This window comes from Podospora pseudoanserina (genome assembly GCF_035222485.1).
Source record: "Podospora pseudoanserina strain CBS 124.78 chromosome 7 map unlocalized CBS124.78p_7, whole genome shotgun sequence".
NCBI lineage: Eukaryota > Fungi > Ascomycota > Sordariomycetes > Sordariales > Podosporaceae > Podospora > Podospora pseudoanserina.
Genome location: NW_026946671.1, coordinates 833,851 through 848,411, shown reverse-complemented (window position 1 = coordinate 848,411; position 14,561 = coordinate 833,851). Strand labels below are relative to the sequence as shown.

Below are 14,561 nucleotides of genomic sequence, written 5' to 3'. Positions count from 1 at the left end.
AGTTCGGCTTTCCTCAACCTCCTGTACCTTCCGGGCTCCCCCTTTTCCGCCGGTTCAACTAGATAACCTTTTGTAGTTGTTGTAGTTTTTTGTGCGTGTAAACCCGCTCCCACATGTTTGTTGCACCACTTCTACACACACACACACACACACACACAAAACAACCAATTTGTGACACAAACACACACCTCTCTGGCTGCTTGCTTTTACTGCAACGAACCGGAGCCCGGAAAACGGAACGGGAGTGTCAAAGAAAAAAAGCCATGATCTTTTTACCAACCCCCGGACATCCGGTTATCGGAAGGAGGGGGGAAATAGCACCCCCAATTCCGCCGCGGCCGAGGAATTGATGGGGGAGGGGAAGGGGAAGGGGGGAGCTCGTGATGGTCCACACCCGCGCACCAGCGACATGCAGGTAAATCCCACCCGCCATTTCACGGCAGGCAAAATGTGGTGTTGTTGATAGGATGCACTGCTGCTGGTGCTTTTGTTCTCGTTGGTTAGAGAGGGCGGGGACATTTGTTTCAGGTTGGGGGCGTGTTGTGAGTGGTTTGAGAGGGTTGTTGTACTTACTATACGTGAGGGTGTATAGGTGAGGGAATTCGTGCAGTGCTGTTCTGTGTGACCAGCCTCTGATATACTCGGGAGGGGATATGTTGATCGTTCATTGCCCGTTACCGTTGTTGAAGACGTATTGTCTGCAGGCCTGTGGGTGTGTCAGTATGTCAATCTTAAAAATCAAATCAAGTAAATGTAAACAAACTCACTGCTTTGAGTGTATTGAGCTCCGCCGAGGACTGATGGTATACCGTCCTGTACTGGTGTATGTTGCTCTGCAGAAACTCTTGCTTGGTCGACCTGCCCTCGCAGATGGCTTTCATCATGAGCTCCGTCTCCTTTCGTAGAAACGGCTTCCCAAGACTGATCTCGAAGCTCATCCTGTCGAAACCCATGATAAGGGCAACTCCTAGACTGGTCGGGATAAACTCCTTGACACCATCACCACCCCCCCCTCCCCCAGCCCCACCGCCTCTCGCCCCTCCTCTCCCGCCACGAGCAGCTCGTCCACCCCTCCCCCTTCCTCTCCCACGGCCTCGCCCAGCAGCAGGAGGAGGCTCATTATCTTCCTCGGCACCACCAGCTCCTCCCCCTCCCCCCCTCGGCACCGTAACCACATATTGCCTCTCCTGAATCTTCTCAATGTGCTCCGCCATCGTGGCATCCGTCCCAATCCCATTCGCATCCATCAACGCAATCAGATCCGCCTCGGTCAAGTAACTCGGCGGGCTCGTCTTCCCCTCCGTCATCATGGCCTCGGTCGGCTCAAACCTCTCCCCCACCTCAAACTTGGGCAACATAGCCGTCCCCGTCCAGTTTTCGTAGGGGTACACATCCAGATAATTCCTCTCCAGCACAATAACCCCATGCGCAGCAAACATCTCCTCCCCATACCCCACCTCCACATCCGTCGCCATCCCCTTGGCATCATCCGAGCAACAAGCCAAAAACCTCCTCACCACAAACTCATACACCTTTCTCTCCTGCTCATCCAGCACCGTCGGCGCCGCGTAGGTGATAGGGTGGATAGGCGGATGAGCCTTATCATCGTTCTTCCCCTGCCTCGGCTGGTTGAACCTCCCCCCCTCAATCAACTCCCTCGCGAAAGCTCCCCACCTCCCATCAGGAAACTGCTTCTCGACCAACCCCCTCAGGTTCATCCCCTTGTCAAACCTGTCCGTCTCCGTCCTCGGATAAGAGATAAACCCCTTGTTGTACAGCTTCTCCGCCACCGTCATAGCCTGCTGACCCGTCATCCTCAAAAACCTCGTCGCCATTTTTTGTAATTCCACCGTCGTAAGCGGGAGAGGCTTCCACTTTTTGGTGGGCTTCTCCTGAACCTTTTTCACCACCGCCTCCCTCGCCCTCAGGCAGCGTTCATACAGAATCGTCACCGCCGCCCGATCAAACAGTCGATTCCGCGCCCAGCCAAAGCTCACCTTCATCCCCTCCCTCTCGTGAACAAGCTTGATACTCCAAAACGCCTCGGGAACAAAATTCTTGACCCGAAAGTACCGATCGACGACAAACCCCAGAGTGGGAAACTGACAAGACCCATAACTGATCATCAACTCCCCCATCGGACCCCCCAGCCCCCGCAGGTTATTCGTCAAGAACCTTGTGAAAGCAAACCCGATCCTCAAATCCAGCTCAATCCTCGCCGCCACGGCATCAACCTGCCGCTGATCCAACGCCACCAACCTCCTCGCCGCGCTGAGTATGTGCCCCCTCTCCACGTTTGAAAACCGCGCTCGCCTGACCTGGATGTTCCTGTTCCCCTTGAGCGCGGCGTCGCGGATTTCGGAGCCGATGTGCTCCCCCTCGCGGTCGCAGTCGGTCCAGACGATGAGGACGGAGGAGGACCGGGCGAGGGTTTCGATGTTGCGGGCTATGGCTTTGCAGTCGGGGGTTGTGACGGTGGTGATGGGGGCGTCGAAGAGGGAGTCGGGGGGTGGGTGGGACCAGGATTTGTAGGTGGGGGGGAATTCGGCGGTGGTGAGGTGGCCGCGGACGGCGGTCATGGTTACGTTGGAGTCGCCCAGGCCGGGGCCGAAGTTGAAGGTGAAGGAATAGTTTTTGGTGTATTTGTCTGAGGTGTTCGCCTGATGGAAAGTTAGCAAAGGGTGGCGTGAGATGGGGAGGGGGGAAGTACGGTTTGATATTGGCCTCCGGAGAGGTGTTGGGCGACTGCTTTGGCGATGGAGGGCTTTTCAGCCACGCAGAGGACGCGTGTCATGATGTTGTTGGGTTTTGTGTCGATGGTTGGTTGCTCAGTTTTTGCTGATGAGGTCTTGGTGGAAGCCTTCGATATCTTAGTCGATGAAGTTGGTGACGATTTGGTTGTTTTGGTTGAAGTTGGTTTCGTAGTTTTTGCCGTGGACTTTGCTAGTGAAGGGGAGTGAGTGGAGAAGAAGAAGAAGAAGAGAGCAGAGCTGCAATTGGCAACATGAGATTGAATGTTGGATGAGACTCCAAATCTAGACTTCTTCAAATTGTAGATATGATGTGCTCTCACAACCGAGTCGCGATGAGAGGAAAGCCTGCTCAAGACTCCAACCTGCACGTATAAGCCCTTCCTCGTGCCTTCCATGAGAGGCAGCAGTCAACACTGGTTGACAGCTTTCCTCGGGTTCAGATAATCTCATCTGATGAATTTGACTTTCATGGACATTAGGCAACAATCCCACCTTTTCAGTTCACGAGGCCTGAATAGGGTGGTGAACCGAGTTGAGATGTGAAATTTCATGAAATACATGCGCGAACGTGATGTGAGCCCAAACTCGATATGCAACTAAGCGAACTTAAAGTAAATACACGATACCACGTAAGAATGGAGACCTTTCGAAGGGGCAATCGCGTCTTGGCGGCTTCCACACCACGCTAAACCGCCCCTAACCCTGGGCGATCCAAGCGTTTCACAGCCCAACACCAGATCGTTGCCGCTGGATGTGATGACGCTCACATCAGTTAGTTGGCCACTCATCAAGCAGGTATAACTTGACTTCCCAGTACCTATCTCATGTTGCAACTGAGGAAGCAACTCATATCCGGTCATTGAGTACACATCCGAGTCAACAATGGCGTTTCCAACCATCAAAGCGCTCGAAGATTGCGCCGACTTCTCCAAAACGGTGGAGCCGTTTATCCCCCAGCTTTACACTCTGCCCAGCAAGGTGCTTGATGTCATTGCACGCCGCGAGGGTCTCCTGGACCTCTACGCGGAAACAAACCCCCTCATATCTGGATTCGCCATCTCGATAGTGCTGGGTGCTATCTTCCTGGTTGCCGCCGAGATCAACCGCAACTATTCACAAGTTGACCGGGCATGGAGTTTGTTGCCCACCATCTACATTGCCCACTTCAATGCCTGGGCCCGTTTGGCAGGAATTCCCAGTCAGAGACTAGACGCAGCGCTCCTCTTCAGCGCTGCATGGAGCGTAAGTTACACCGTCGCTCATGGGGTTCAGCTCAGAAGTGCTAACAACATGATGAAGGCTCGACTCACCTTCAACTACTGGAGAAAGGGCGGCTATAGTGTGGGATCGGAAGACTACCGATGGTGTGTGTACTCGCAAGTATTTTAACCTTTATCACGGCTTACTAATTCCGGGCAGGGAAATCATCCGTCAATATGTCCCCAAAGCTGCCTTTCACGTCTTCAACTGGACCTTCATCTCCTTCATCCAAAGCATCCTGCTTTTCGCCCTCGCAGCCCCCGCCTATCCCATCCTGCTGGCATCTCAGTTTGAGCCCAACCTGACCAGCTCCGACATCGCATATACGTCTGTCGAGCTCTTGTTGATCCTCACGGAGTGGATCGCCGACCAACAGCAGTGGGAGTTTCAATCTGCCAAGCAGCAATACCGAAAAACCGCCAAGGTTCCGTCAGGCTTCAAGCAAGACGACCTCGATCGTGGCTTCATCACGACGGGCCTGTGGAGCTACTCGAGGCATCCCAACTTTGCTTGCGAGCAGACCATCTGGTTTGTCCTGTATCAGTGGAGTTGTTATGCCACAAGGAACTTGTACAGTTGGGCTGGCGTGGGTCCTTCCTTTCTGATCATGCTCTTTCAAGGGTCGACGTGGCTCACGGAGCTCATCACGGCGGGGAAATACCCAGAGTATAAGGCGTATCAGAGACAGGTCGGCATGTTTGCTCCAACTTGGATCACGGGCTACAAGGTACCGCCAGCAAAGGCACCTAAGGTGATCCGCACCAGCGAGATCGCCAAGCAGATTGAAGAGAAGGAAAAACGGAAACAGAAACAGAAACAGAAGTGAGGCCTGTGTCAGAGGTCGGTATATGCAACCTTTCTACTACGAGACTTCAAAAGTAGATTGATGGGGGCACAGCAGCCGTCAGGGACGGGCCGGTCCAGATGGCCAACGATTCTGCATCTTGATGCCCGTCGCGGACGAGACCTGAGCCCAACAGGGCTGCAACCCTACCGTTCAGACGAGCGGCGGCAGATGAGCTGTGCAGATGAGATGTGGGGAGGCGTGGTACGCAGGGGATCTTCTTTCAGGTGGAACATGAGAATATTATCGTTAATCACAGTGTAAATTACCGACCACGCCTTGGTCCACCACTTTCCGACTCAGGTGACCAGAGCTCATGTCCGTATTCTTGATTATCCACAGACAATTGACACAGAGAAACAAAAACAAACAAAAAAAACATCAGGCATCACCACCTTGAGGCCATATTGGGCTGGGAAACCAGCTGAAGATATCCATTCTCAGGCATCGTTCTTCTTCGCCAAAGCACTCCGGCTTTTAGCGGCTCCCTGAAATGGTGTGAGCATCCCACAGATCTGGACACGAGACAGGGGCCCTCCCACGCTGCTAGCGGTGACGACCCGCTAGTTAGTGCGGGATTCCAGAAGGTCCACATGACCAAACTGGCTGAAATTGGCTCTTTTTTCAACGCTACCTCGCGTGCTGGACTTGCATGCAGCTGCAGATTGGTTGAGCCCCGTTTGAAACGTGGGGTTGGAAGCCAAAGAGACCAGGCCCATCTTCAATGCCCAAGGTGTGTGTGTGTGGGGGGTTCCCCGTGGAGGAGGGCCATAACCACAACAAATAAGAGCATGAAACTGTGAAAAAGAGATGTTTATATCCACCAGGCCCGCCTGACCTGACCACCCAGTTGGTCTTGTTGTCCCGCTCTCCGCCGATTACCGCAGGCCGTTGTTGAACAACACAGCGGTTCCCAGAATAAGCAAACCCCCCGTGAATTTGACATAAAGGGAGTGGAGATGGATCATCACGGGAGATGGGGAAAATCTAGGTGGACTGGGCCCTCTCCGCAGTCCGGACCCTGGTCCTAGTCTGGTCAGAGCGCGGGAGAACCTCCCCGACCACCACCACCACCGGGCATTGGTTGTGACCAGCGGGTCGGGCGGACATGAAAGAGGGAGGAGAAGAGGAGGATGTTTGTTTGTGAGGGTATATATTACGGCAGCTGCCTTGTTTTTTCTTTTCGGTTCACTCTTGATGTCTTGAACTCGTCACATTGTTGTGTTAGTATTCCTCGGTCTTTTGACTCTTCTCGAACAAAACGTGAATATCTCTCAGTGAATAATATCTCGTCTTTCGAGTCACAAAGCAAACATATTCACTTATTATTCATCCCACCTTGTCATCTGAGCACCTCAAGTTTTTTGACAGCAAGCCACCTCCATCACCCTCCGAGCTCAAATCCGACGGTGTTTACGACTCGAGCACAGTTGCCCGCCAGTAGCTCCCGCCACAACCGTTCATCCCATCCGCGACCAGCAAAGTCACCAAAGCCCTCGAGACCTACCAACTTCCCCGCCTGTCTTCACCGGCTCCCTTCGCAGGCACCGCTTCTTTCCACGTTTTGTTTTGTTGTGGAACCAGCCGAGTTAGTAGCGCCTGCAAAGAGCACAAAGTTGAATCAAGCTTCACTCGGCCGTTTGCTCTCTTGCCCAGGGAAAGACCCTGAAAAGAGTCAGGGGGGAATCCGGTGACAGCCAGCAAGGAGGAAAAGGCTTATCTTAAGCTTCGCGACCAGTGCAAAAACCCCACAAAGGGACCGACGATTTTCACTTTTTGGAGCAACAGAACCCCCAATTCACCCTACCCATCAACCCACCGACCTTTTTAAAGAGCAACATTCACCTCTTCACACTCTTTCAAAATGGCAGCCTCCTCGTCCTCAAACCCCAACCGGTTCTCCTTCCGCAACCCGTTCCAATTCTTTATTTCCTCTTCCTCTTCTTCGACAGACAACGACAGCGGCAACAAGAAGGAAAGCAGCAGCAACAGCCGACCAACCAGCAGAAGACTAAGCAGACCCAGCTCCCCTACTTCCTCAAGCTTCTGGTCATCCCTCTACCGAAAAACATCCTCTACCTCAACCAACACCGCAATGTCCACCACCACCACCCCCTCCGCCGTGTCGGACACCACCACCGCCGCCACCACCACCACCACCACCACCCCACCAACCCTCTCCTCCTCCCCCGCCACCTCAACAGACAGCTACTTTCCCCCGTCACCACCCCTCTCACCCCCCCTCGACAACAACAACAACAACCTCAACAACCTCAACAACAACCTCAAGCCTGCTGCTACCCTCACCCAATGCCACAATTGCGGCTCAACCACATCCCTCGCCATTCCTACCGCCACTCCCCCCGCCGCACCAAAGAGGACAGCCACAACCCCCATAATTCACGTCCAACCCCCCGTCCCGGGCCGCAAGCAAATCAGAGTCGACCCCCTCTCTACCCAATTCCCCAAGCCGGCCGCCGAGTTGAGCGTGGAGGAGCTCCTGGCCAGGAAGCCAGGCCGGTGGACGCTGACGCAGTGGGTGGAGAAGCAAAAGCTGGTTGATCGGCAAGAGGAGGAGAGGGAGAGGAGAAAGGTGCAGGAGGATGCCGAGAAGAGGAGGAGGGAGATGGAGGAGGTGAAGAGGGAGTTGAGGGCTTTGGCTAGTGGGTTGTGATCAATCATCGTTTGGAGGGCAAAAAGGAAAAGAAAAAGAAAAGAAGAGATTGGATGGGAGAGGTTGCGAAACCTGGAAACTACTGGATCGAGATTTGGGTGGGTGGGTAGATGGATGGATGGATCAATGGGTTGCAAAGCCCGCCGCCGCAACTGGATTCTGAGACTGGATGGATGGGTAGATGAATGGGATGGGATATTTGCGTTGGATCGTTGACACGAAAAATTGGCGGGTCTATTAATACCACAACACACAACAAGCGGCGGGATTTGTGGTATTTTGCTTTTTTTCTTTCACTGTCTCTTGAGAGAAAAAGGGTATTCTATAGCGGGCGTTAATTTGTCATTTTTTTTGAGATATCTGGGTTTGGGCGTGTAAATGGATGGGGCTTTGTTTTTGTCTGTAAATGTGTATGTTGTATAACCAACCTACAGAGCAGAAACACATGATAAAAAACATGGTGTAATAAACCAAATTTGTCATTCGTAATGCTTGCTGCCATGTGACTTTGTGCTTTGCGTGTGTGTGTATGTGTGTGTGTGTGTGGGAAGAGACCTTGACCTTGACTTGAGACGTTGGACCTGAGACGAACTATGCGCTTTGAACTCGGGTGGGGGGCAAGGTACTTGCTGGTAGGTTGGGGATTGGTTTTAAGAGAGTCTCTTGGACAGGGTAACGCCGTAAACAAGGCTTCCGATAAAGGTGCCTAGGTTCAGGAAGCTGGACACGCCGTGGAGGATGCCGAATTGCTTGTTGAGGGCTTGCATTTCTTGCGAGTGGGGAGGGGAGTCCCAGGATTTTTTGCCGTCTTTCTTTTCTGTTTTTTTTGTGGCATTAATAATTACCGAATGATATATGTAATTGTAGGCATGGAGTGCACATACCCTGGAGCTTCCTCTCATCCATGACCTTGGTCGTGAGAGGACCGACGAAGGCGAGGTTGGCGAGGGCGGACACAAAGGTGGCGGTGACGGGGACGAAGGTGGAGTAGCGGTTGGAGGAGTGAAGGAAGCCGGTGATGCCGCCGGTGATGCCGAAGGGGTTTTGGCTGGCGGGGTAGGTGATTGCTAGGACGAGGGGGAGGGCGGTTTGGATTGTGAAGTAGATTGGGAAGAGGGAGGACATGAGGGAAGAGAACTGGGGGCGGGGGAGGACGCGGAAGGAGACGATGCCGCCTACGAAGGTGTGGAAGAAGGTTGTGCCGAGGAGGAAGCCGTAGCTGAGAGGGGGGGGGAGGTTAGTTGAGGGTGATGTATGTGGTGAACTGGTGGGGAGGAGTGGTGGTACCTGATGATGTGATACGGGGCGGGGGAGAAGAAGCCCATTTTGAGAGTTGTGAGGTTTTGGTTGTAAGGATAGGGAGGAAGATGCTAAGGAGATACAGACAGCTGAGGTCAAGACTCTCTGTGAGGGGCATGATCTTATCAATCAATCATTGTGCAGCTCAAGCGTGCACTTGGCTGTTGGCCTTTGTGGAGAAGCTGGTGGTTGGGGCCATGGCCCGAGCGTCTTTTTGTTGCAGGCAGGAGGGTTTAAGTGCTGGGTGACGCGAAGACATGTGCCCACGCGCGAAAGGGAAAGGCAGCAGCTGCCATCCCAGACCCAGATCAAGGCGCGTGGGTCCTTTGGCGATGCTGCCTGGAGATCGTGTCAACGGACATTTATTTGAACATCTGACATTGAAACTCATGAATTCGTCTCAATTCTTCCATTTTCAGTCCAGTTGATGAGCAAAAACACACAGAATGGCCGACAAGGAATCCACAGTCTACGTCGTCGACCTAGGCGAGTCAATGGCCGATTGCCATAACGGCCGCGTCGAATCTGATCTCGATTTTGGTATGCGCTATGTTTGGGACAAGATTTCAGATACCGTCGCGGCAAGCAGGAAGACGTGGACCATAGGTTTCGTTGGCTTCAACACCGACGAGACAGAGAACGAACTCGCGAATAAAGATAAGCTCGAGGGCTACGATAACATCTCTGTGTTACAGCCCATCGGCCCCATGAGCATGACGGAGCTCAGAGAATTGCGCTCCAAGGTCCAGCCGTCCAGGAGCTATGGTGCCGATCCGGTTTCTGCTGTTGTGGTGGCACTGAAGATGCTTGAGAAGTACAATCCAAAGCACAAGATCAAGCGGAGGGTAATCCTTGTCACCAATGGCGAGTCGAGCATTGATGATGAAGAGCTGGACCACATCGCTGTGGTATTCAACGAGTTGAAAGTTGAACTGATTGTGATGTATGTTTCTGTTTCCTGACGACAAGAGACAGCGCCAGACTGACATTCTTTTAGTGGTATCGATTTTGACGACGCTGACTACGGCTTTAAGGAAGAAGACAAGTCTACCAACAAGAAAAACAACGAAAAGGCATTTCAGCAACTGGTGGAAAAGTGCAATGACGGCGTGTTCGGCACCATGCAACAGGCCGTGGATGAGCTGTCAATACCTCGGATCAAGCCAGTACGACCATTCAAGGCCTATGATGGGCCTTTGACCCTCGGAGACCCAGACAAATATCCAAGCGCCATCAGCTTCCACGTGGAGCGTTACTACAAGACCAAACGGGCTTCTGCGCCATCAGCAAGCACCGTCGTGGTCAGCAACAATAACGGATTCAGTCAAACACAGACCTACAAAGACGAAGATGGGGATTCTGAGATGGGCGGAGCCGAGTTCTCCGGCGTCAAGCAAATGCGCACCTACAAGGTCAACGATCCCGACGCCCCAGGAGGCAAGAGAGACGTTGATTTTGAAGAGCTTGCAAAGGGCTACCAGTATGGCCGCACGGTGGTTCCGTTTGGCGAGTCCGATCTGTCCATCACAAAGTACTCGACCAAAAAGTCATTCACCATCATCGGGTTCATCCCCTTTGACAGTTACAATCCCTTTATCAACATGGGCGAAACGGGTCTGATTGTGCCCCAGAAAATGAACGAGGAGGCCGAATTGGGACTTTCGGCATTCATTCATGCTCTCTATGAGGCTGACTCGTATGCTGTTGCCAGATATGTGCAAAAGGATGAGGCTGCAGTTCAGATTCTTCTTCTCAAGCCCAACACTGGTCTTGAGGATGAGTTTGAGTGCCTTTACGATGTACCTCTGCCCTTTGCCGAGGATATCCGAAGTTACCAATTCCCGCCCTTGGACAAGGTGCTTACCGTGTCTGGGAGTGTGCTCAAGGAGCATCGACTGTTGCCAAACGATGATTTGAAGGACGCTGTGAGCGACTTTGTTGACGCAATGGATTTGTCGAACTATGATGTTGATGAGGATGGGTATGCTTTTCGCTCCATGTATCCCGGCAGTTTACTAACATGTCGCAACAGAAAACCAGTAGACTATGCACCCGTAGACGAGGTGTACAACCCAATCATCCACCGGATGAACCAGGCCATCCGAGCCCGGGCTGTTGACCCAGACTCGCCCATCGGGCAACCAGCCGAGATTCTGTTGAGGTACTCCAAGCCTCCAAAGAAGCTCCTCGATAAAGCCAAGCACGAAATCGGCAACCTCATCGATGCCGCAGAACTCAAGAAGGTTCCCGAAAAGGCCAAAGGTCGCTTCAGCAAAAAAGACGCCGTCAAGCCCCTCTCCGGTCTCGACATTGACTCCCTCCTTGGCGGTCAACCCAAGCGCGCTGCCATCTCTTCAGAAAACGCTATTCCCGAGTTCAAGCAGATGCTCGCCGCAGCTGAGGACGACGAGACGATCGAGAAGGCTGTCAAGCAAATGGGCGAGATTGTTCGGAAGCTCATCAAGGACAGCTTTGCTGATGTGTTTTACTCGCGGGCTGCTGAAAATTTGGGTGTTATGAGGGAGGAGTTGCTTGGGTTCGAGATGCCGATGCTGTACAACAAGCTTCTGAGAGCGCTGAGGAAGAGCTTGCTGAGTGGTGAGCTGGATGGTGACCGGAGGGAGATGTGGTATAAGCATATTGTGGGTGGTGGACTGGGGCTCATCACGAAGGAGGAGCTGGATGTTTCGGATGTGACCGAGGAGGAGGCCAAGGCTGTGAGTACATGGTTTTTCCATTCTGAATGAGGATTTGGGCTAACATTGGAATAGTTTGCGAAGTGAGCATTGGTGAGCATAGAGGCATGATGTTGTAATGATATTTATTTGTGGAAGATCGATCGGATCTGGTCTGGGCAGTTTCGGTGAGCGAGGAGTTTTTGGTCGAGTGTGAAATTACTCACCCTCTTTGTTGCAAACACAACCTGAATATTGCAGGATCTGAAGGTAGCAATTATTCCAGAGGGCAGAGGGGTCTAAAATGATTGAGGTACGTGTGAACTTTGGGCATTGGGAAGACCTTAGCTAGCTAGCAGTCACATGTCCAAGTTGTTCTTCATCCTGCTTGCCAGCATTCTGTTGTATAGAGTGTGGTCGTGAAAAAAAGTCGAAAAAACTCACCGGTCAAACCCAGAAGGAGGTGGCCGGTTACGAACACCTCGGTGGTTTTACTTCGAATCGAACTCGGGGGATATCGGTTGCAAGCCCCCGGGTGAGGGGGGTTGACAGCTCAATATCCTTACCATTTGACCTGACCACAAGGGCGCCCTGGCAAGGATATTGGAGCTGTTGGAAGGTGTGTGGTTGGAATGGTATATATACTGTGTCTTGCTTCTGCCTTCATGTAGACTGGGAGTCGCGCGAGATGGGAGGGGAGCTTGATACGATCTTACAGGCGATATTTCCTTTTTTTTTCTTTTCCTTTTTATATTACAATTATATTGCCTATCTTCTACAGCTAGTGTTCCTTCCCTCGAGGACATCTTCTTCGAAACAGATAATCTTCATCATCGAGCCTGACCCCCAACTTCTCGTCAGTCATGTCATACTCTCAGGACTTGAACGCTTCCCATTTCCACAAGTTGAGAGCAGAACCATCATCATCATCATCATCATCATCATCACTCTCGCGTTTTACTCGCTTGTCTTCCCCAGTTCGGTCCGTCTCCCGGTTGTTGAGTATCTCGTTTTCCCCAGCTCGTCGGACCAACCTGCCCCAAACAGCAAAGTCGTACTTTTTGGGTCTCTCTGGTATAGACTCCCTCTCTGAATGATAGTCCTCTCTCGGGAGATCGTAGGCCCCCCCTCTCGAGATAATAGTCTGGTTCTGAATCATCCTTCTTGTCTGTAGGGCAATATGGACTGCCAAACGTGAGGTGGACCTTGCCGTGGAACATGACCTCGGCGTTAGGCTTCCCCTCGCCGGTGATGAAGATGGGGGACAGGGAGTGGTATTCTCGAGAAGCAATCCTGTAGCGGAATGGTACGTCCTGGTTGCGCCTTGAAGCGTAGATCCAACCACCAGCTATCCGTAGCTCGGTGCCACGAGTTCCGTACTCGTCCCTTATGAACTTTTCCAAGCGATGGCTTACATCCTTAAAGTCCCATAGGCCGCTGTTTCCGGTTTCTAGATCTGTGGGGTGGGTGTCAAAGTACGTGAACCATCTTGCGCCGCCGGTGAGGTTGCTGGACTGGGCGAGGAAATCGGTGACGAACTTGTTGGTCCTGTCTTTGTCTCTGTTGTCCATTTTGATCTGACCAGTGGGATTATGTTGCAGGATGAGGGAGAGAGTTAGATGCCTATGTGAGAAAGGGGGAGAAGATATGATTCTCAAAGAAGGCTTGGTTTGTGTACATGAGGCAGGGGGGGTACATGTCTTTCTCAGGGTTAAGTATGGGTCATCAGGGTTAATTGCGTCACTTTCTCAGAGGTTTGGTCTTGCAACCTAACGGATTGCTCTTCTCTCTCTTCTTTTGACTGTACACAAACAAAACAAAACCACAGCAACATGAATCCAATTACTCGCAAGCCGGGGATTGAAATCCCGAGTTTTATCTTCTACTTCTTCGCCATATCGGACGACCCCAAACGAATGTATGAGCCCTGGCTCGACTGCTTCACTGAAGATGCCGAAGTCACCATGGGCAAGAAGGTTGCGAGAGGTCGGGAAGGTGAGCAATGCCTCCCTGCATACATATGTTGGAAGACATAGGCTAAATGGACTTCCAGAGCTACAGGAGCTGAGACGCGGCATGTGGAAGGATGTAAGGTCAAGAAAGCACCACGATTTCAGCAACTTCTACGCCGCTGCTTCTGATGCATTTACAAAGTTCAAAAGGGAACAAGGAGAGGACGAGGTTGAGGTCATGTTCAGCGGAAAGGTTACTTTGGAGGTGGTCTCTGGCGAAGGGCCTGAAACCGAGCAAAAGGTGGTGGATTGGGCGGCGCAGGGCACGCTGGTTCGACAAGACTGGGAAAGCGAGTCTGGAGGAGCCGAGAAGTGGAAGTGGGCGAGGTATAGAGTTTGGCTGCAGAGTTGAGACAGTCTGAGGAGGTTGACTTCTCAGCATATCGTATAGAGGATCGGGACAACGTGGATGACTTGTTGGGGCAGACTCCAAACTCCACCGCCTCTCTCTCTCTCCAACTCGGAGTTGTTCATGTGCCCCTGCTTCTGGCTTCTCCACCTTTCCACGCAAGTATTGGCTTGTCGGTGTAAGGGTGGTGGTTTAGTAAACCTATGGTGTATGCAGATGGAATCTGGCAGAAGACAGAGTCTGAGTGAGAGAGATGATTCTTGAGATGAACCCGACTGGCAGGTGCATCGTCTGGTCATTTGGGAGGAATGTAGTCGTTATGGACGAACTCAACTGATAAGATATGACGTGCTGCGGTGAGTCGCAGGTGGAGTCAGAGGGGGAATGCGCTGGGCGAAAGGCGGGGTGACCAAGAGGGTACTTGGTCGACTCATGCGGCATCGGGGGGATCACCACTTGCTCGATGGTTGAAACCACAATGCCGGGTTGACATAGGTAACGGTTATTGTTACCGATTTCCAGTTTTTGCACTTGACCAAGTCACCAGTCCTCTCGTCCGTCATCACGGTACAGTGCTCCAATCCGAGCCCTGAATGCATGATGGATGACCTTGACCACGGGCATTATGGAATGACGTATGCACCTAGGCAAGGACTGGAGGCCCGGAATCAAACGGGGCTGCCGGCACTGTTTGG

At 52.4% G+C, this 14,561-nt stretch overlaps 7 protein-coding genes across 7 annotated transcripts; 4 read left to right on the top strand and 3 right to left on the bottom strand.

Moving 5' to 3' along the window:
• Positions 1 to 175: 175 nt before the first annotated feature.
• On the bottom strand, positions 176 to 3,347 carry TOP3 (DNA topoisomerase). Its single transcript, XM_062950550.1, has 3 exons — positions 2,711 to 3,347; positions 768 to 2,660; positions 176 to 706 (listed from the first exon to the last, which is right to left on the bottom strand). The coding sequence occupies exons 1-3, from the start codon at positions 3,146 to 3,148 to the stop codon at positions 665 to 667; spliced, it is 2,373 nt and encodes a 790-aa protein (XP_062796575.1). The 5' UTR covers positions 3,149 to 3,347; the 3' UTR covers positions 176 to 664.
• A 185-nt stretch (positions 3,348 to 3,532) lies between these two features.
• Positions 3,533 to 4,839, top strand: QC764_709270 (uncharacterized protein; the record flags this gene model as incomplete). Its single annotated transcript, XM_062950549.1, has 3 exons — positions 3,533 to 3,995; positions 4,053 to 4,117; positions 4,173 to 4,839. Exons 1-3 carry the CDS (start codon positions 3,636 to 3,638, stop codon positions 4,837 to 4,839), a joined length of 1,092 nt encoding a protein of 363 aa, XP_062796574.1. The 5' UTR covers positions 3,533 to 3,635.
• Positions 4,840 to 6,063: 1,224 nt separating this feature from the next.
• Positions 6,064 to 9,028, bottom strand: QC764_709260 (uncharacterized protein). Its single transcript, XM_062950547.1, has 4 exons — positions 8,819 to 9,028; positions 8,416 to 8,750; positions 7,964 to 8,348; positions 6,064 to 7,853 (listed from the first exon to the last, which is right to left on the bottom strand). The coding sequence occupies exons 1-3, from the start codon at positions 8,854 to 8,856 to the stop codon at positions 8,182 to 8,184; spliced, it is 540 nt and encodes a 179-aa protein (XP_062796572.1). The 5' UTR covers positions 8,857 to 9,028; the 3' UTR covers positions 6,064 to 7,853; positions 7,964 to 8,181.
• QC764_709265 (uncharacterized protein) lies at positions 6,722 to 7,531 on the top strand (the record flags this gene model as incomplete). The annotated part of the gene is made up of 1 exon (XM_062950548.1): positions 6,722 to 7,531. The coding sequence occupies one exon, from the start codon at positions 6,722 to 6,724 to the stop codon at positions 7,529 to 7,531; it is 810 nt and encodes a 269-aa protein (XP_062796573.1).
• Positions 9,029 to 9,031: 3 nt separating the features above from the next.
• YKU80 (ATP-dependent DNA helicase yku80) lies at positions 9,032 to 12,022 on the top strand. The gene is made up of 4 exons (XM_062950546.1): positions 9,032 to 9,773; positions 9,828 to 10,811; positions 10,863 to 11,547; positions 11,602 to 12,022. The coding sequence occupies exons 1-4, from the start codon at positions 9,277 to 9,279 to the stop codon at positions 11,611 to 11,613; spliced, it is 2,178 nt and encodes a 725-aa protein (XP_062796571.1). The 5' UTR covers positions 9,032 to 9,276; the 3' UTR covers positions 11,614 to 12,022.
• A 357-nt stretch (positions 12,023 to 12,379) lies between these two features.
• QC764_709246 (uncharacterized protein) lies at positions 12,380 to 13,076 on the bottom strand (the record flags this gene model as incomplete). The annotated part of the gene is made up of 2 exons (XM_062950545.1): positions 12,380 to 12,655; positions 12,729 to 13,076. 2 exons carry the CDS (start codon positions 13,074 to 13,076, stop codon positions 12,380 to 12,382), a joined length of 624 nt encoding a protein of 207 aa, XP_062796570.1.
• Positions 13,077 to 13,301: 225 nt separating this feature from the next.
• On the top strand, positions 13,302 to 14,260 carry QC764_709245 (uncharacterized protein). The gene is made up of 2 exons (XM_062950544.1): positions 13,302 to 13,500; positions 13,559 to 14,260. Exons 1-2 carry the CDS (start codon positions 13,338 to 13,340, stop codon positions 13,867 to 13,869), a joined length of 474 nt encoding a protein of 157 aa, XP_062796569.1. The 5' UTR covers positions 13,302 to 13,337; the 3' UTR covers positions 13,870 to 14,260.
• The last annotated feature ends 301 nt before the right edge of the window (positions 14,261 to 14,561 follow it).